Source organism: Pipistrellus kuhlii, unplaced genomic scaffold (assembly GCF_014108245.1).
Source record: "Pipistrellus kuhlii isolate mPipKuh1 unplaced genomic scaffold, mPipKuh1.p scaffold_m20_p_1, whole genome shotgun sequence".
Lineage (NCBI taxonomy): Eukaryota > Metazoa > Chordata > Mammalia > Chiroptera > Vespertilionidae > Pipistrellus > Pipistrellus kuhlii.
Genome location: NW_023425404.1, coordinates 283,251 through 301,140, shown reverse-complemented (window position 1 = coordinate 301,140; position 17,890 = coordinate 283,251). Strand labels below are relative to the sequence as shown.

Sequence of the window (17,890 nt, the reverse complement as noted above, 5' to 3'; positions counted from 1 at the left end):
ATCCTACTCGGCCCCAGGACCATCATCTCCGCCCGCCTCCACCGCCCCACACCCTGAGCCCAGGCCCGAGCTCCCCCCTGCAGCCCTCTTCCCCCTTGTGTTTACAAACCGTTAGCTCCCGGGGGTCTCTGATCAGCACCCCTATACACACGGGGCCTGACAGCCTGAGGACCCCATGTACACAGCCTGGAGCCCCAGGCGCGCACACACACACACACACACACACACACACACACCCATGTCCTGGGGAGCAGCAGCCTTCCCCATCACCCCCAACTTCTCCCAACCCCAAGGCCGGCCGCTGACCCCCTGGTCAGCACCGGGCTCCTGAGACCCCTCCACCCACCGACTGCACAGGAGCCCTGGCCGGCAGGACACCCCACGCGGAACTGACTCCCGGGGACCCCGGCTGCCCAGGCCCCGGCCCCCTCCCCTCCCCTCCCCTCCCGCGCCCGGCGGCCCCGCTGCGCCCCGCCCGCCCCGCTGCGCCCCGGGCCGGCCCGCCGCCGCCGCCGCCGCCGCAGGCCCCGCTCCCGCTCCCGCCGCCGGCCCCAGCCCGGCGCCTACCGTTGGCGATGAGCTTGGCGGACAGCTGCTTGACGAGCTCGGGGATCCGCTCCCACTGGCACTCGGAGCGGCAGCGTTCGATCTCCGTCTCCAGCCGCGAGCCCGCCTTCTTGGAGGCCATGGCGCGCGCCCGCCCGCCCGCCCGCGCAGGCCCCGCAGGCCCCGCCGCCGCCGCCGCCGCCCGCGCCCCTCGCCGCTCCCGCCGCCGCCGCCGCGGGCTGGGCTCGGGCTCCGGCTCCGGCTCCGGCTCCGGCGTAACGGGAGCGCCGGCCCGGCGAGGGGCGGGGAGGCGCGGCGGCGGGAGGAGCGGCCCCTGGCGGCCAGGGCCGGAACCGCAGCCGCGCCGGCCGGGGCGCAGGCGGGGCCTGGAGAGGCCAGCGACCCCAGGAAAGGTCACCGCGCAGGCTGGCTCGGCTGTGAGCATTGGGGCCGGGATGGGGCAGGTGTGGAGACCCGCCTGCCTGGGCTCGTCCTGCCGGCTCGGGTGTCCAGCAGCTCCATCTGGGCCTGGGTGGCAGATGCCCTAAGGAGGCCCCCTCTGCCCGGGCACCTTGGCCGCCACCCAGCAGCAGGTGGGCAGGGCGTCCAGGCCTGGCAGACTCAGCACCTGCCCGGGTAGCAGCCCCGTGGCTGTCTGTGGAGGTGAACTGAGCCGGGAGCCAGCTGCCTTGGCTCTGGATAGAATGCAGTCACCAGTGGGGTTCCCTCGTCATGGCCCCTGAGACCCAGGGCTGGGGGCAGGAGGCCCAGGGCTGGGGGCAGGAGGCCCAGGGCTGGGGGCAGGAGACCCAGGGCTGGGGGCAGGTGCCCCGCTGGGCCTGCTTTCAGCTATTCCATAGCTATGTGGTGATCACCTGCCGGGTGCCAGGCACTGTTTTAGGTGCTGGGGGTGAAGTGGAGAACCAAACAGACAGCATTCCGGCCTCGATGGAGTTCAGATCCCCCTGAGGATGGAACTCCAGGTATGAGGAAGCAACCCAGCCACCAGCAGCAGCTTCCCTTCCTGGCCTCGCCTCCCAGGAGCTCTCCATGCAGAGTCGCCAGCAGCAGCCCTGGGTGTGGGAAAGAGCCCGCAGCAGTGGAGGCCCCCGTTTACCAGGGAGGAATCGGAAATGCAGACACTGAGAGAGGTGATGAGGGAACACCAGGAGGTACCTTTTGCTGGGACCAGCATAACCTTCAGGCACCCCCCTCCCCAAGGCCAACAAGGTAAAGGTGGACCCGAAGGGCCTCAGACGCTGTAGACAGCCCGAGGGGGGGGGGGGGGGGAGAGGTAAGAATGTGAAAGTTTCAACAGGGGGCGCTTTGGTGCCCTGGTCCCTTTGGTTCCACCCATGGGGGGACAGGGAGGGGAGGCGAAGGAATCTCCACTGGAGGAATTTCTCCTCCCCCCAGACCCCTATCTTGTCCTCTCTAGCACAGTGGTCTGTCTCTCCAGAGGTTGGCCTGGAATGTTCTCTCCCCTCTGGTCCAGGAGGGAAGTACCTGTTCGTTCTTTGAGACCCAGCCCAAAGGTCACCGCGAAGCCTTGCTCAGCCCAAAGGTCACCGCAAAGCCTTGCTCCACATCTGACAGACCCCGGGTGGTCCCATCGCAGTGGAGTCTCCTCTGTTTCTCTGTTTTCCGCGACCTGCACAGAAAACGACAGGTTCCTGAGCGGAGGAGCTGGGGATTAAGAAATTAAAGAGAAAAAAAGAGAGAGACCAAGACACAGAAATAGATTCAAGCTGGGATCCCGGTGGGGGACTGCCAGTCTGATGGAGGGACAGTCAACCACCCACCACAGGCAACACAGCGCATTTATTGATTTCCAGAGAGGAGGAGGGGGAGGGGGAGGTTAAGGTCAAAGAACTTTTGGGTGTGCCCAGGTCCTATTCATTCCCTCACTCCTGGGATTTAGCATATCAAGACCTGGGTAAGTCAAGGTCCTATTTGTTCCTCGTTCCTAGCACAGGGATAAAGATAAGAAATCAGTACTGATAACCGGTCTCCCACATTTTGGGAGGCTGTTTCTGGGGGCTGTTGCCATGCCAGTCACCTCGGACTCAGCTGACATTAATTTAAAGGTCATCCATGTGTATTCCCAAGGGACCCTCTGCAGCCGTAATAGCAGGTAATGCTTATCCGGCCTCAGCTGCTGCCCTGTTGTGTACAGTGTTCGTGTCTATCTCTCTGCCCGGCCAGCTGGTAAGCTCTAGGACGAGGCCTGTGGTTCCACAAGGGCAAAGTGGAGCTCGAACCCTGACTCGGCTTGGGCAGTGGAATTTAACCTCCCCATGCCTTCCACACCTACAGCACCTCAGCTGTGATGCCTATCCCGCAGAGCTGGCTGAGAATTAAATGAGCTTATACAGGAAAGGCAACGAAATGGTGTTGGTTTCACCGAAACCGGTTTGGTTCAATCTGCGGACTGAGAGGTCCCAGGTTCGATTCCGGTCAAGGGCATGTACCTTGGTTGCAGGCACATCCCCGGTAGGGGGTGTGCAAGAGGCAGCTGGTCGATGTTTCTCTCTCATCGATGTTTCTAGCTCTCTATCTCTCTCCCTTCCTCTCTGTAAAATATCAATAAAATATATATATTTTTTAAATGGTGTTGGTTTGCCTTAAGAGTGCAATACATGTGAGCTGAGCTGTCATTCCGTGTCTCTGTACCCTTTCCACCCAGTGCAGGAGCTTGAGTAAGAGAGTGATGAATGGATGAATGAATGAATGGATGAATGAATGAAGCTGGAGATCTCCAAGGTCTAGAATCAGCCTTCAGTTGGTTTCCTTGAGGGTTCAGCACAATAATAAACATACAACAGCGACTGCCTGCGAGGCTTCCACCTTCACTGCGGCCACCATGGGCTCTTCCCACCAGAGGACTCTTTGGGCCGTTTGCTTGAGCGCAGAGGTTGCTTGTCAGCCTGACCCACAGAAGGAAAGAACTGTCTGAGCCTTCCCTGCGTGGAGCCGGAGAGCGGGACCTCTCTGTCTGGGGCTCCTTCCCACCCCCGCGAGGTCTGATCCTCGCCCGCTGCCCAGGCTGCTCCGGCAGCTGTCACAACAACACCCACAGGGGCAACGCATGGCACGAGGAGAAGATCCCCAGATTGTTTGCCAGGCGAGCTCACCTGTAGGTGGCACTGAGGGAGTTTCCAGCGTGGGAGGTCATTGGTGCGAATGATAGTCATTAAGCCAACATCTTTCCAGGCATTAGGATTACAGGTTTGACAAGAATGTGAGAAATCACAGTCTGTAGCTGAATCCAGCCTAGAAGATGGCTTCAGGCTAATTTCGTAAGAAAAGCTGGCTTGTCTGTGACGGGGAGCCAGGCAGAGCCTCAGAGCAAAGGCCAGCGCAAATGGGGGTGCCGCTGTGGTCTGGGAACCTCCTGTTCCTCTTTTCCGAAAGCCTAGGTCCCCTGCACAACTAGAGCAGAGGAAGAGGGGGACCGAGGCAGGGGGAGGAGTGAGAACTGGCTGGGCGGGATGGGGGAGAGCTCAGGGGAAGCGGACAGACCCTCTCTCCACACTCCACCCTATAGGTGTTACTCCTGACATATCAACTCTCCATTCCTTTTCAGTCTCCATATCTCACAACCCAGCTCCTTCATAGACTCAGGGTGATCACTAAACTGGACTTCAATCACTTCCTTCCCCAAATTCAGGCTGGCACCTGACCTTGCAATGTGATTAAAATTCTCCCAGCCTTCCAGTTTATACTGTCCTAGGCTGGTTCACAGGTCCTGTTCAGAACACGTGGTTTGGGTCTGCCGGGCCTTTGCCCTGGTGCCTCCCTTCCCTCCCTCAGCCTGGAAGGCTCTTCCCGACGTACCCTCTCCCCCCTCCCCATCCTCTCTCCCTCCCTCCCTTTCATGAGGTCTCTGCCCAAGGTCACCTCCTCAGAGAGGCCCTCCCTGACCAGCTAGCTATACAAACTCTTCGCTCCCTCACCTCTCACCCTGCTGTGGTTTTCTTCTTGCCACCTGACTTGTAGTTGTTACCTTAGAATTTCTTTCCTGCCTCCCCTCACTAGAACGTAACCACCAGGAGGGCAGGGATTCCTGCGTGGTTTTGTTCACAGCTGCACCCCAGACTGAGAACGGTACCCGGCACGTAGTAGGTGCTCAGGAAGTATTTGTGGGCCAGGTGGATGAGCAGAAGGAAGTTGGTGGGCGGGGCTGGGTTGGACAGGTGGACTCCAGGCATGCACATCCCAGTGGACAGGCCCACGGAGAGGCGGGAATCAGCTCGCTGAAGCACTTGGGTCAGGATTGGGTGGGGGAGGGGGGGGACAGAAATCCCAGAGCAGGGAAGGACACAACAGTCACTCCTAACCTTTGACCCTTTGACCTCACCACGCCGAGCAGCAGCCCAGTCATCGGGCTGCCTGAGCCCTGAGCAGCTGGCCCTGTGGCAGGCGCGGCAGCATTGCCCGTGAGGACCATGGGAGCCAGGCCCTAACGTGCAGGCCTGGGGCTTGGGGAATGATTGATAGCTGCAGCGCCTTTGGTGGTTTTAATGATGAAATATTTGATACATGAGAAAACTTGTCATCAAGAGGCACTTCTATGATAAAGTCATAACATGAACACCAGGGAACTGACAGGCTATCCCAGCATGAACCACCAGCTTGATCTTTGTGTTTTTTGTTTGTTTTTAATATATTTGTATTGATTTTTTTTTTACAGAGAGGAAGAGAGAGGGATAGAGAGTTAGAAACATCGATGAGAGAGAGAGACATCGATCAGCTGCCTCCTGCACATCCCCCACTGGGGATGTGCCCGCAACCAAGGTATATGCCCCTGACTGGAATCGAACCTGGGACCCTTCGGTCCGCAGGTCGATGCTCTCCAGGGGTCCTCAAACTTTTTAAAGTGGGGGCCAGATCACGGTCCCTCAGAGAGCTGGAGGACCGGACTATATGAACTACTAATTCCTACTGTAACACCTCGGCTGCGCTCACTGCCCAAAAAACCTGGGGGGCCGGATCAGACTCCTCTGCGGGCCGCATGTGGCCCTCGGGCCGTAGTTTGAAGACGCCTGATCCACTCAGCCAAACCAGTTTCAGCATCTTTGTGTTTTTGTTAAGCCCTCGTTTTTTTGTTTTTTTTAAAAAAAAGTAGTTTTATCACCCACCAAACTCTCTCTGGGCCACGCTTTGTAACATGAGTGTGCTGTGTACCTTGCGCAGGCTATGGTTTGGTTTCCGCTTCCTAAAGATGACACCCTGTCCTGTGCCTTGCTTTGTTTGCTCATGTTGTTCCGGGATTTGTCCCTGTCGCACGCGGCTGCCTGTGGCTCCTTCTTTTTCTCTGGTGCGCAGCGCTCCCCCTGCGACTCCGCCACACTTGCGTTGCCTTTACGAAGGAGCCTGCCGTCCCAGGAGCTGCCCCCGTGCCCACGTTCTGAGCAGGGCTTCAGAGGAGGGTTTAAGATGACTCTGGGCCCCTTCCACCTTCAAGGTCTCCTCTCTTCCCAGGTGTCGCCTGCTGCTGTCTGGAGCCAAGGTTCCCACCGAAGGGAGAAAGCAGTGGGGACCGAAGCAGCCGGTGTTTCTAATGTACCATCTGTTGCCATTCGGGAGGGATGGACAGATGGAGGAGGCTGGCTGGCCCCTCGAGGGCAGTCTGCTCCCAGGATGGCCTTCAGCTTTGCGAGTCCAGAAACACGTGGGTGCTCCCGGATGCTCCACCATCTCACCCAGGAAGCCCATTAGAGGCCATTGTCGCCCTCCACACCCACTCTCCTATGTGGTGGGAGCCATTCCTCCAGCATCCCATACTCAGACACCCTGCTCCCTGGGTCAGGATGCGTACAGAGCTGACATGGTTGTGAGGAGCTTGTTTTTGGTTTAAACATGTATGGTAGGAATCCCTTCTCTTCATGAGTGTTTTTTCTCACACTCAGAGTTCTGGGAACACTCTCCTGTTATATATGTAACAATCACCTGTCCTATTTTTCTCCAGAAAGGCCAAGACTGGCTGGTGATAAAATACCCTCTTCTGCGTGTGAGTAACAACAAAGGAGAGATCATCTGACCGGCTGGGCAGCCGGAGAAGCACACAAGCAGCCCTGATTGTTTTCGTACCCAGAATCAGACGCCTGCTCGCTGGAGGGTCACCGGGCAGGACCTCTCCCCGGGGAGCCACGGGCATTCCGTCCCTTCCTTCGCCATCGGAGGCCATCCCCGGATGAGGCCTGGGTCAAGCCCGGCCTCCACCCATCACCAACTGGCGTATGACCAGGCGCCCTGCAATTTTCTCATTTGTGAAATGAGATCACTGCTCTGGGCGGCCGCTGGGCTCCCGCCCATGATCCTCTATATCAGAGTGAGGCTTGGACAGCTGCTAGCATGTGAGGAAGCCCCGGTTCCCTTATTGATATGTGGGTTCTCCCAAGAAGGGGCCTGCAGCACCCCTCTGAGCTCCCGGGCAGCAGATTGGGTGTGGAGGCAGGAATGCCGCGCGGAAGCTGCAGTTAGGAGGCCTGGGTCTGATTTCCATCGCTGTAAACAGCCTGCTGGGTGACCCTGTGAAAGTCATTAATTCTCACGTTAACTAACTGAGGGGGAGATGATCTCTAGCATTCCCCAGTCAGGTCAGGTTTGAGAAATTCATCCACTGAGAAGCAAGACGAAATTCATTTAAGTACATGGTTAGAATAAGTGGGAAATAAACTGAGTGGCCAGATTATTCTGACCTCTGAACGCATAATAATCTGGCCACTCAGTGTATATCCTATATAATAAATGGCTAATATGCCAATTGTCCCCTCTACCAGGAGTTCAATCGGCAAGCAGGCTGGCCAACTGCCCATGTCCCCTCTCCCTGGCCAGGGTGGTGGCCAGACCCTACGCATGCACAAATTCATGCACCAGGCCTCTAATATATAATACATACACATACACACACTGAGTGGCTCGATTATTATGCGTTCAGAGATCATAATAATCTGGCCACTCGGTGTAAGCATGATCTGTTAGCTACTTTGGGGAAGGAACGGGGAAGATGCTGTTACCAGCTAACCCCCAGTAACTCATCCATCAGTTCAGGGCAGCGCAGCAAACCAGGGCTTTGGTTGGCTGAAGGAACACAAAAGCCTCTGTCAGAGAGCGGAACGCCCTCCGGAGGGATCTGCTGTTTGGAGAGCAGCCGGCAAGGCTTGCAGACCCGGTTAGCAACTCAATCTCCTCCAGCCCGGGACACACACACACACACACACACACACACACACACACACGCGACATGACCACCCCCCCCCCCCCCCCCCCCGCGCCGCTCGCCGCTCTCTACAGCGCGCATGAAAGGCGGCGGCAGCCAATGAGAGAGCCGACCGGTGAGGTCATGGAGTTCCTCGGCGTCTCATTGGTGGATGCTCAAGGCTTTGGCCGGCGGCGGGGCGGGGAGGTGGGTCGCAGCCGGGGCACCGCCGAGTCAGGGCCAGGACTTTCTCCCAGCATTTACCTAGCCATGCAATGAGTGCCCTCCGGTCTCCTCCTGCAGGAAGAGGTGAAAATGCCCAGAGGCTGGATTTACTTATTGGGGAGAACCCTCATGTTCTTTGGAGAAAGCGTAGGGTAGGTAGTTTGTTACAGTCCAATAAAAAACGCTCTAGTCATTTTGGACGTTGAGCGAAGTCTGTTAGCTGGTCATCTTTTATTTCCCCCACTCAAGGTCGGGAACAAAAACATTTCTGACGTTTTGAAACTTTTTAAAACCGTGATTCTCAAACCCTGATAGGGCGAAGGTTGTCCGGGACGCGGGTTGCACACCAGGCTCATGCCCTTCTCCAGTCCTGCCTTTGCAACCTGCAGTTGAAGAAAATGACAGGGCCAGGGGTGCGGGCCTCGCTTTGGGCAACAACACATTGAGAGAATTATCAGAACTTGTTAGAAATGCAAATTCCTGGGCCGTACCAGCCCAGACCTACGGCACCTCTAGTAGAAAATCAACAAACTTTAGTTGAAGAGGTCACTTTCCCCACCTTCCTGAGGCCCAGCTGCCTTCCCTTCCTCAGTGGGTCGGTGGGTCGCAGGAGACCCTGCAGGCTGTGTTCTCTCATAACAAACACCCCTCCCAGCTGACCCGGTTGGGTTCCTGTGATTCACCAATGTGAACCTAAAAGTAAAAGGCCAAAGCAAGAGGCAACACGCATTTATCTGAGATCCACATGAATTGCTTTTTGGGAAGTGCTGATTCAGGCAGAAACCCAAATGGTTGTTCAGATTAGTGGGTGAAGGCAAGGAGTCTTTGTGAGGAAGGGGATAGCTAAGTGAACAGGAGGAAGGACTTTCTGCTGGGGTTAATAAGTGAAGGAAGAGATGTCTGCAGGTGCAAGTGAGCCAAGTTATTCTTTAGCTCAACGTGGTGGTGTTATTTCCAAGGATTGTCCGTCGTTTTCAGTCTGGTAGTCAGAATGTCTGCTTCCCTAGTAACTGTGGTTTGGAACACGAAGTTGTCTTCGGCCAGTTTCAATGTTATTTTGCCCAGTTTCCAACATAACAAAGGCCTGAGGTCTAAGATGAACAAGGCAGTTCCTCTGGGATGGCAGCTCCGACTTCATTTTTTTTTTTTTAATAAATTTTTATTGATTCTAGAGAGGAAGGGAGAGGGAGAGAGAGATAGAAACATCAATGATGAGAGAGAATCGTTGATCAGCTACCTCCTGCATGCTCCACCCTGGGGATAGAGACTACAACCTAAGCATGTGCCCTGACAGAGAATCGAACCATGACCTCCTGGTTCATAGGTCCACGCTCAACCACTGAGCCGCACCAGCCAGGCATCAATTTCATTTTGAATTGGCTGCTTTGGCATTATTTTCCACCCGCTCAAGGACTCCTCAGGGGTTCAGCTTTGTTTTACAAACAAGGAAACTGGACCAAGCGACTTGCTTGGATCATGTGGCAACCAAGGGCACGGTGGGAAAGTGGGGACAAGAGGAATGAGCTTTCAGGCCACTGCTGCCTCCCCGGAGATTCTCCCTGGTGACCCAGGGCTCTCTCCACAGCTAGACTGTCAAGTCAACCCCATGCCTCCTATTGCAAAATACTGCTCAGAATAGCCTGTGGTCAGAAGAAAGACACTGACAGCAATGTCTATTCTAGGAAGTTATTTTATTTTTTTATGAACTACAGGGGACTGGATGGCTTGAATGAGTCTGTGGCTGAAGGTGCATGCCCTATGATTCTGGTCCTCACCCCACCCAGATTTCTTTCATATGATGTAAGAGGACAGGCAAGCCAACCCTTCTGCCCAGAAGAAAACAGTCCCGACTGCCCCAGAACGCTCTCCTAAGGAGCATTGCCAAGGAAATGGGGCCCCTGGCACGTGGCTTGGGACCTCAACAGATGTGTGCTGAGTGGCTGGCTCAGCCTGGACCACCTGGAGGACTGTTGTCAAACTCAGAGCTGGTGCGGATCAGGGAGGCAGGGAGCAGGAAAGGTAGCAGTAGATGCCCTTGCTCACGGGAGGCAGAATGGCCATCTGTGGGCGTCGTGGCCACCTGGGATCTTGATCTCCTCTCGTGCATTTGGAGAATCCCCCAGCGGATAAGGCAGAACCTTCCTCCCGCTGGAGAAGCTGAAGTGCCAGGCGCTCATGGTGCCAGAGTCTTAAGACTACAGTGAGGCTAATGACCTCCGCCCTGCAAGGCAGACGCCACTCAGAGACCAGGGCAGCTGTGTTTCCATTCGGATGTGGTTATCTGGCAGCTGGGGATGAGGTTGGTGCTGGTGCCCATGGGAGCCCAGGCCCTGGAGTGGCAGCAGCACCCTCTCTCCCTGCCCCTGGGTGCCCAGGCCCAGGTGTGGCGACAGCAGTCTCTCTCCTGCCAGAACAGCCTCTTCGCCCCATGGCCCAGCTCCAGCCTGGCCTCTTCCTCCCTGAGATTATGAAGACCTGACTCGAACCCATTTCTGCCTAGATGAGCAGGGGTAGTTTGTGTGGCTTGTAAGGGAGTAGGATGTGGGCGGAGCTTCCCGCAGGAGAGCCAGGCACTGGCGGGCAGGGAGAGGATGCAGCGCTGGGGCCTGGGGAGGCCCCGCAGCACAGCTGCCCTCAGAGTCACAAGTTATGCAGAGGGAAGTGAGTCACACAGCGGTCAAGTCCTCCGCTCTTTGCTGGGCAGATCTGGGAGGGTTTTCCTGCGTGTTTGGCTTGTCTTTCCTTGCTGCTTTCTGAGCAAAGACCTTCGGGCTTCCCCCAGCGAGAGGGGAAGTGGGGTTAGGAGGGGAAATTGCTATCAGCCTCATCACAGGCAGCTTCTCAGGTTTGATTAGGAATCTCCAGACACTCCCAGGCCTTGAGCCCCAAACGCTGCTAAGTCCTTCACCTGATCCCTAAAGTACTGTTTTAACTAGGGGTGGACTTCCTGTCACACTTAGCATCCTGGGCACTCAGCCCGGCACCCGCCACCTGCGGCCTTCACCAGGTCATTGGCTCTGTGTGTCCACTTCTTGCTGTGTCCCTCCTGCGGGCTCTGGATTCCTGGGCAGTAACATCATGGCTTAGTCCTCTTGCTTCAGGCTCATCAGCCACCCATCCATTCAAAGAGGGTGCCTTCGGGGAGCCCCGAAAGGAAAGAGAAGAGAAGTCACTCCCCCTTCACCAGGCTCATCTCCTTTCCAGGAGGAAGGAGCACTTGGGATCTGCAGCTGTCTGTCTGTCATTTTGTCTGACACGTTGGGTTTTTATATAACAGGTGCCCACCACTCCTCCGGCTACAGGCATTTGGGCGTTTGCTTCTCTGAATAGACTCTGGGTGTCCGAAAGGCCAGGACTTGGTCTTGATCACTTCCACATCCCTCACATCATCTGGGTTGATGGGTGGCATGCCATCGTTATTGAATGAAGAAACACTCATTGAGTGGAATTGCCATGTCAGAGACTACCTACAACATCTGTGTAGTGTGTTAGAATGTGTAATTTCTTAAAAACATGTTTTATTGATTTTTTTTTACAGAGAGGAAAGGAGAGGCATAGAGAGTTAGAAACATTGATAAGAGAGAAACACTGATCAGCTGCCTCCTGCACACCCCCTACTGGAGATGTGCCCGCAACCAAGGGACATGCCCTTGACTGGAATCTAACCCGGGACCCTCCAGTCCACAGGCAGACACTCTATCCACTGAGCCAAACCAGACAGGGCAGAATGTGTAATCTTTAAGACCAGTTGAGATATAAGTCACATAGCATACAGTCTTCATTTAAATGATACCATTCAGTAGCTGTTAATATAATCAGAGTTGTACAACCGTCACCACAATCAACGCGAGGGCTTTTGTCACCCTCGAAAGAGACCTTGGGCCCCCTGGCAGCCACTCCTCGCTGCCCCACTCCAGCTCCTGGCAAACACGAGTGGATTTGCTGTCCCGTGGCCTTGCCTACCTGGCCATTGCATGTACATGGGGTCACACTAGATGTGCCCTTTCATGATTGGCTCCTTTGGCTTAGCACAGTGTTTTCAAGGTCCCTCCCCACTGCGGCACAGTATCCACACCTCCCTCTATTTGTGGATAACGGCCGGATAATGCTTCATGGCGTTGACACCACATTGATTTGTCCATTCATCAGACAAGGTGGCCTCCACTGCCTGGCTATTGTGAACAAAGCTCCCATGGAGGCTGGCCACCGGGCTGCCCCCGGCAAAGATTTTCCAGAGAAGGTATGGCTGTCGACTCACGGCTCAGAAAGTAAGGTGCACTGATTGGGGGGAAGGGGGGGGCTAACCTGTGGCTGAGGCGGTGAGTCACGGCCTTCCACACGTGGAGGGAAAGACAGGGCTCCAGCACCACAGGCTGAACCACACCACCTTACTGTGACCTGGGTTTCTTCCTTCTGCAAGCGTGCAATCAATACTTGGCATCTAGTGGGCCTTTTCCTAAAGGATAAACCCTCAGTGTCTTGAAAATGGAAATGACTCCATTATTCCGCGACATCGCAGAGAGTGGCCCGACCATGGGGGTGAGGTTGGGGGTGAGCAAAAAGTAGCTTCCAGGGTAAAGAGGCCTCAAAACACAAAGTCGGCTTGATATCCGGGGGTGGACAACGGTAGGTGCACAGCTGTAATACAAATAAACAGAAACACAACAATGAACTGTGTTTCGCGTATTCACAACTATAAACCTACTTTTGCCCCACCCTGTATTCAATCCTGGCCACTTTCCCTAGGAAACAAAAATGCTGTAACTACTGTACTTTGAAAAGGTCTGTGTTTCCCTTTTTTCTTTCATTTCATTGAATTCAATTCCATGGATGGTTATTAAGCAGCTCCTAAGTGTTCAGGATGGTGCTGAGTTCTCTCCCTCCCATCCCTCCTAACGGAAAGGAAGAGGAGGGAGAAGTCCCCGTGGGTTTCAGGATCTGCTGGGGAGACAAGGATTGAAAGGCCAGACAAGAAGGCGAGGTGGAGCAGACGCCTTGGGGGCGTGGCTCCTGGTGTGGTCTCCGCCCAGCACCCCTCTTCCTCATGCACCCCCTTGGATTTTGAGGAATGACCTCAAACAGCATCTACTCAGTGCCTGTCAGGGTGATGCAGGGCACTCCTCCAGCCATGGCTGGCACACGATCCCCACCCCCGTGCGCATGCAAGAAAGAGAGAGAGAGAAAGAGAGAGAGAGAGAGAGAACTATACACGCATGCCTTTGGAGGCTCCTTCAGTACTGAGGCCCAGATGAAACCACCCTCAGCCCCAGGGCAGTCCAGGTCCCTGCCCTTCCTTGCCACGCCTGGGTTGTCCCCATTCCCCTTTTGGCTTAAGATATTCAGGAGTAGCTTTCACCTGAGTGGGACATTAGGTTCATTTTAAGTCCATTAGTGTTGGAAAGGATTTGAGAGTTTGATAGAACTGTGCAGAGCCTGCCTCCCCCTCCCCCCCATGCTCAGCAGGGGACCCCCCTCCCCCTCACTCGCTGCTCAGCGTGGCCTGTGGGTGCAGTAGGTTCTGAACTTTGTACCATCTGCTCCCTCCCCCTGGCCATCATCTGGGTTAAACTTTTCATCCCTGATTGGCCTTGTCCCACCAGTCAGCTGGCTCTGGGAAGACACTGTTCAGAGGATGTTTTAAACAGAACCACAGAAATGCCAGCCTGTTGCCTGCGGCTCTCCTCTTCCTGAATCTCTGCTCTTCCCTCCAGGCTGAGGCCAAGCGCTGGCTGCTCTTTGCTGGTGGGACTAGGCCGGTGCTGTCCTTTTATTTTTATTTTTATTTATTTATTTTTAAAATATATTTTATTGATTTTTTACAGAGAGGAAGGAAGAGGGATAGAGAGTTAGAAACATCGATGAGAGAGAATCATCAATCAGCTGCCCTCTGCACACCCCCTACTGGGGATGTGCCCGCAGCCAAGGTACATGCCCTTGACCGGAACGGAACCCAGAACCTTTCAGTCTGCAGACCGATGCTCTACCACTGAGCCAAACCAGTTTTGGCATGCGCTGTCCTTTTAAAAATCCTTAGGAAATCTTTCCAACATGCAAAAGAGCAAAGGACTCTGCCGAACACCTGTGTGCTACCACTGAGCTCCAGGAAGAAAGCACTAGAAATACAGTTGGGGCGCCTGTGTAATGGCCTGCTTACCGAGCCCAGCTCCAAGCCAGCGTTGTGCTGCTTGCTCATGCCCATGGGGTGGATGGCAATTCAACATGGCCACAATTCTCAACAGATGGAGAAAATTGCTAACAATTATTACCCCCACTGCTGTGTTTTTCTCCCTCCAAAATGGGTCAACAAAGGCAGGCCTGGGTGTTGAGCTGGAATTTTTGTTGTTGTTAATTCTCACCCAAGGATATTTTTCCCACTGACTTTTAGGGAGAGTGGAAGGAAGAGAGAGGGAGAGGGAGAGGGAGAGAGAAACATGGATGTAAGAGAGACACATTAGTGTCTCGGGTTCGATTCGGGGTCCAGGGCACGTGCCTCGGTTGCCTTCCGCTTGTGCCCCAACAGGGGCTGGGGATCAAGTCTGCAACTGAGGCGCATGCTCTGGACCCGGAATTGAACCCGAGACCCTTTAGTCTCTGGGCTAATGCTCTAACCACTGAGCAAACCCAGCTAGGGCTTAAGTTGAAATTTTGCCCTCAGCCCACTGTGCCCTCTTCTCCTAATAACAACCATGTAGTCCAGGATGTTTTAAAGGTGCAGGTCAGGCCTGAATTGTGACATATCCCCAGGCCCGTGACCTTGCCCTCTGCCCAGACCCCCCGCAGGGCTCCAGGCCCAGCGTCTTCAGGTCGTGCTGGCTCTTCCCACTCTAGGCTCCCCCTCCAAGCTGCTTAGTGTATTCCTGGCCTTAGACCCTCCCTCAGTATTTGTAATCTATCAGAATCTCCTACGATGCAGGCGCACTAGGAGTGAATCAGACGCCACAGAGAATTTACAGAATAGCCACCCCAGGGAACTCTCCACTCCTCTGCAGCCTGAGGGCCTGTCCCACCGAGACAGTGCCTGGAGGAGAACGGTAACATTATTCCTATTTTGCAGATGAGGAAACTGAGGCCCAGAGAAGTCTGAGCCTCCAGCGGGGAGCTCAGACAGAGGCAGCATCTTCCCCAGACCTCCCCCCGAGGGCTGACTCCAATGTCTGGCCAGGCCGGTCCAGCCATCGTTTTTTTGCTGGGGGGGAGGGGGGTGGTGGTGGTGGTGTGGCACCTGTTTCCCAGTTTTCCGTGTCCATCAGGTTCCTGATGGAGGAGCTGGGGATTATGAAAGAAAGAGACAAGAAGGCAGAAATAGATTCACCAAGCTGGGCGCTAGGTGGGCGCCATCTCTCTGATGGAGAGGCAGCAAAGGCTACCCCCCAGGCCACGCAGGTTTATTTATAGGGTCAAAGGAGCTTATTTGCATCCTTAACTAGGCTCTAGCATTACTGGATTTACATAGCTAGACCCTCCCCTGGACAAAGGTACTCTGCCAGTGCCTCGGGCTCAGCTAACAATTTAAAGAATGTCCATGTGCCTTCTCAGGCGGCCCTCTACAATTCTGTTTGTTTTCTAGCCACTCGTGGGCACGCTGCGCTGTTCAGGGAAGGGGCCCGGGGTACCCTAACTCTGGGTGTCCTCTGCGTACCCCGTCATCACCAGCCGCCGCCTCACGAGGCCACGGGGGTGCAGTTTGGAAAGCAGACTTGGGATTTGGCTCGGCTGCATCCTCTGTGACTATGGAAGTTTGAGAGAACAAACACGAATAATATTTACCGGGAACATCCATGGATGCTCGACACACATGATTATCTTACAAAAGTGAGGTTCCTGACCCAATTCAAGTGTGTGGCTCAGCATCCTCTGCAGCCGAACATCCTGCCACGTCAACATGCAGACGGGCAGCACCGAGCAGAAGGCGCCCGAGAGAGCAGGGGCCCCAGGCTGTCCCCTAGCCCATGCCTCAGGGGGGCAGCTTAGTCCCGGCCTTTGGTATTGCCTGGGTTTACTCTGGGGATTAGTTCTCCTTTGTCTTATAAATAGCCAGACACATGCCTGGGCTAGCTGTTAATCCGTGGGGCGAGCTCTGAGATTTCAGTCACGTCTGCCTCAGTCTGAGCTGATAGCACACACCACGTAGTGACCCACATTAAACAAACACAAGATCAAAGCACAAGTCCCGTTTGGAGGCTGTGGCTGGCTCTGAGGCCCAGTCACAGGGAATAGGCTGAGAACAGACCCCAGGAAGCAATCCTGCTACTGTCATTCCTATCGCCCCCCTGGCCGAAGGCCCTCCCACAGGGAATGGTGACACCGTTCCGGGTAATTCTTTTTTACAATAAACTTCTCCCATTTGGTCAGGAGGTTTCAGGGCATAGAGAGAGGGAGGGAAGGGGACAGGGATGAGAACAGGACTGGAGAACAGGAGGGTGGGCTACCGTTTCTAAGATATAAGAAAGGACTAAGATTGCAAAAAAGAGCCCAGCTGGCCGAAACCGGTTTGGCTCAGTGGATAGAGCATCGGTCTGCAGACTGAAAGGTCCCGGGTTCGATTCCAGGCAAAGGCATATACCTTGGCTGTGGGCACATCCCCAGTACGGGGTGTGCAAGAGGCAGCGGTTCGATGTTTCCCTTTCATTGATGTTTCTAGCTCTCTATCACTCTCCCTCTCTGTAAAAAATCAATAAAATATATTTTAAAAAAAAAGAGCCCAGCTGGCATGGCTCAGCAGTTGAGTGGTGACCCAAGAACCAAGAGGTCATTGGTTCAATTCCGGGTCGGGGCACATTCCCTGGGTTGTGGGCTCCATCCCATGCTGAGGGGCATGCAGGAGGCAGCCGATCAATGATGTTTCTCTCTCAGCAGCGTTTCCATCTCTCTATCTCTCTCCCTTCCTCTCTAAAACATATTTTTTTAAATAAGATTGCAAAAAGATTGCAAAATCATGAACAACTGGCAGACAGACTGCAAACGAAAATCCACGGCTCTTTCTGTGCATCCAGTCTGAAACGAGCTTCGGAAAGAGGTCTGCCATTGCAAACGTGATGCAAATCATCAATAGTGAGCTGGACAGTCCAGAGGCAGGAAGTCCAAAGTCAGCCGTAAACAAATGGGCCACACAGCCACCCACGCTTCTGAGTGAAGGGCACATTTCACTCTTAAATTTTTGTTTTAGTTGGTTGAGCTCAGGATCACAATGTCTTGAGAAAAGTTCTCAGGTGGCAGTCTGGGCAGGGCCACTCCCGGAAGTAGGTGAGAAGGAGAGATTTGCTCAACTAAAGGCCCTGGGAGATGGCACTGTTTGGGCCTTTTTTTTTTTTTTTTTTTTTTTTTTTTTTTTTTTTTTTTTTTTCCCTTTGCTTCTAGCTCAGAGGCTGGTGCTTCTGCCCTAACACCCATTTTTTTTGGGGGGGGGAGGGCAGGAGGGCCCGAAATGCTCCCTCTCCACCAGGTTGGGGTCCCACTCCACCGGTGCTGTTGGCAGATTCCAGCTTGGGTTTCTTCCGGAGCCCAGGTCACAATCACTACCACGAATTGAACACCTACTGTGCACCACCACTGGTTGTGCCAGGTGCTTTTAAACATCTGGAATCTGTATGTCTACCCTGGGAGGAGACTGTGCTAGACTCGTTGTAGAGATGAAACTAAGGCTTAGGAATATGATTCCATTCCAAAAAAACTACCATCATGTCCTATAAACATGGGTTTCAGGAGAGCAGGAGGTACCTAGTAAAGAAAGGGAGAATAGGAGATCCACACTACAAAGATAAAGGAAGATGGCATCCAAGGCAGATATAAAATTGGTCTTTGACGTGGTTAACGATTTTATCTCTTGCCTCTTAAAAATGACTCATGTTCTGCCGAAACCGGTTTGGCTCAGTGGTAGAGCGTCGGTCTGCGGACTGAAAGGTCCCAGGTTCGATT

At 54.5% G+C, this 17,890-nt stretch overlaps 1 protein-coding gene across 6 annotated transcripts in view; it reads right to left on the bottom strand.

Annotated features, from left to right (window-relative positions):
- Positions 1-800, bottom strand: part of TTC7B (tetratricopeptide repeat domain 7B) — a 177,888-nt gene extending 177,088 nt beyond the window's left edge. For 3 of the 6 annotated variants that reach the window (XM_036428371.2, XM_036428553.2, XM_036428468.2), the window contains exon 1: positions 568-794. In XM_036428371.2, coding sequence (XP_036284264.1) covers positions 568-688 — 121 coding nt within the window. In that variant the 5' untranslated portion in view covers positions 689-794. Of the gene's footprint in view, positions 1-567 lie in introns of all 6 variants that reach the window. The other 3 variants (XM_045572917.1, XM_036428670.2, XM_036428635.2) reach the window with 3 other exon arrangements.
- Between the last annotated feature and the right edge of the window lie 17,090 nt (positions 801-17,890).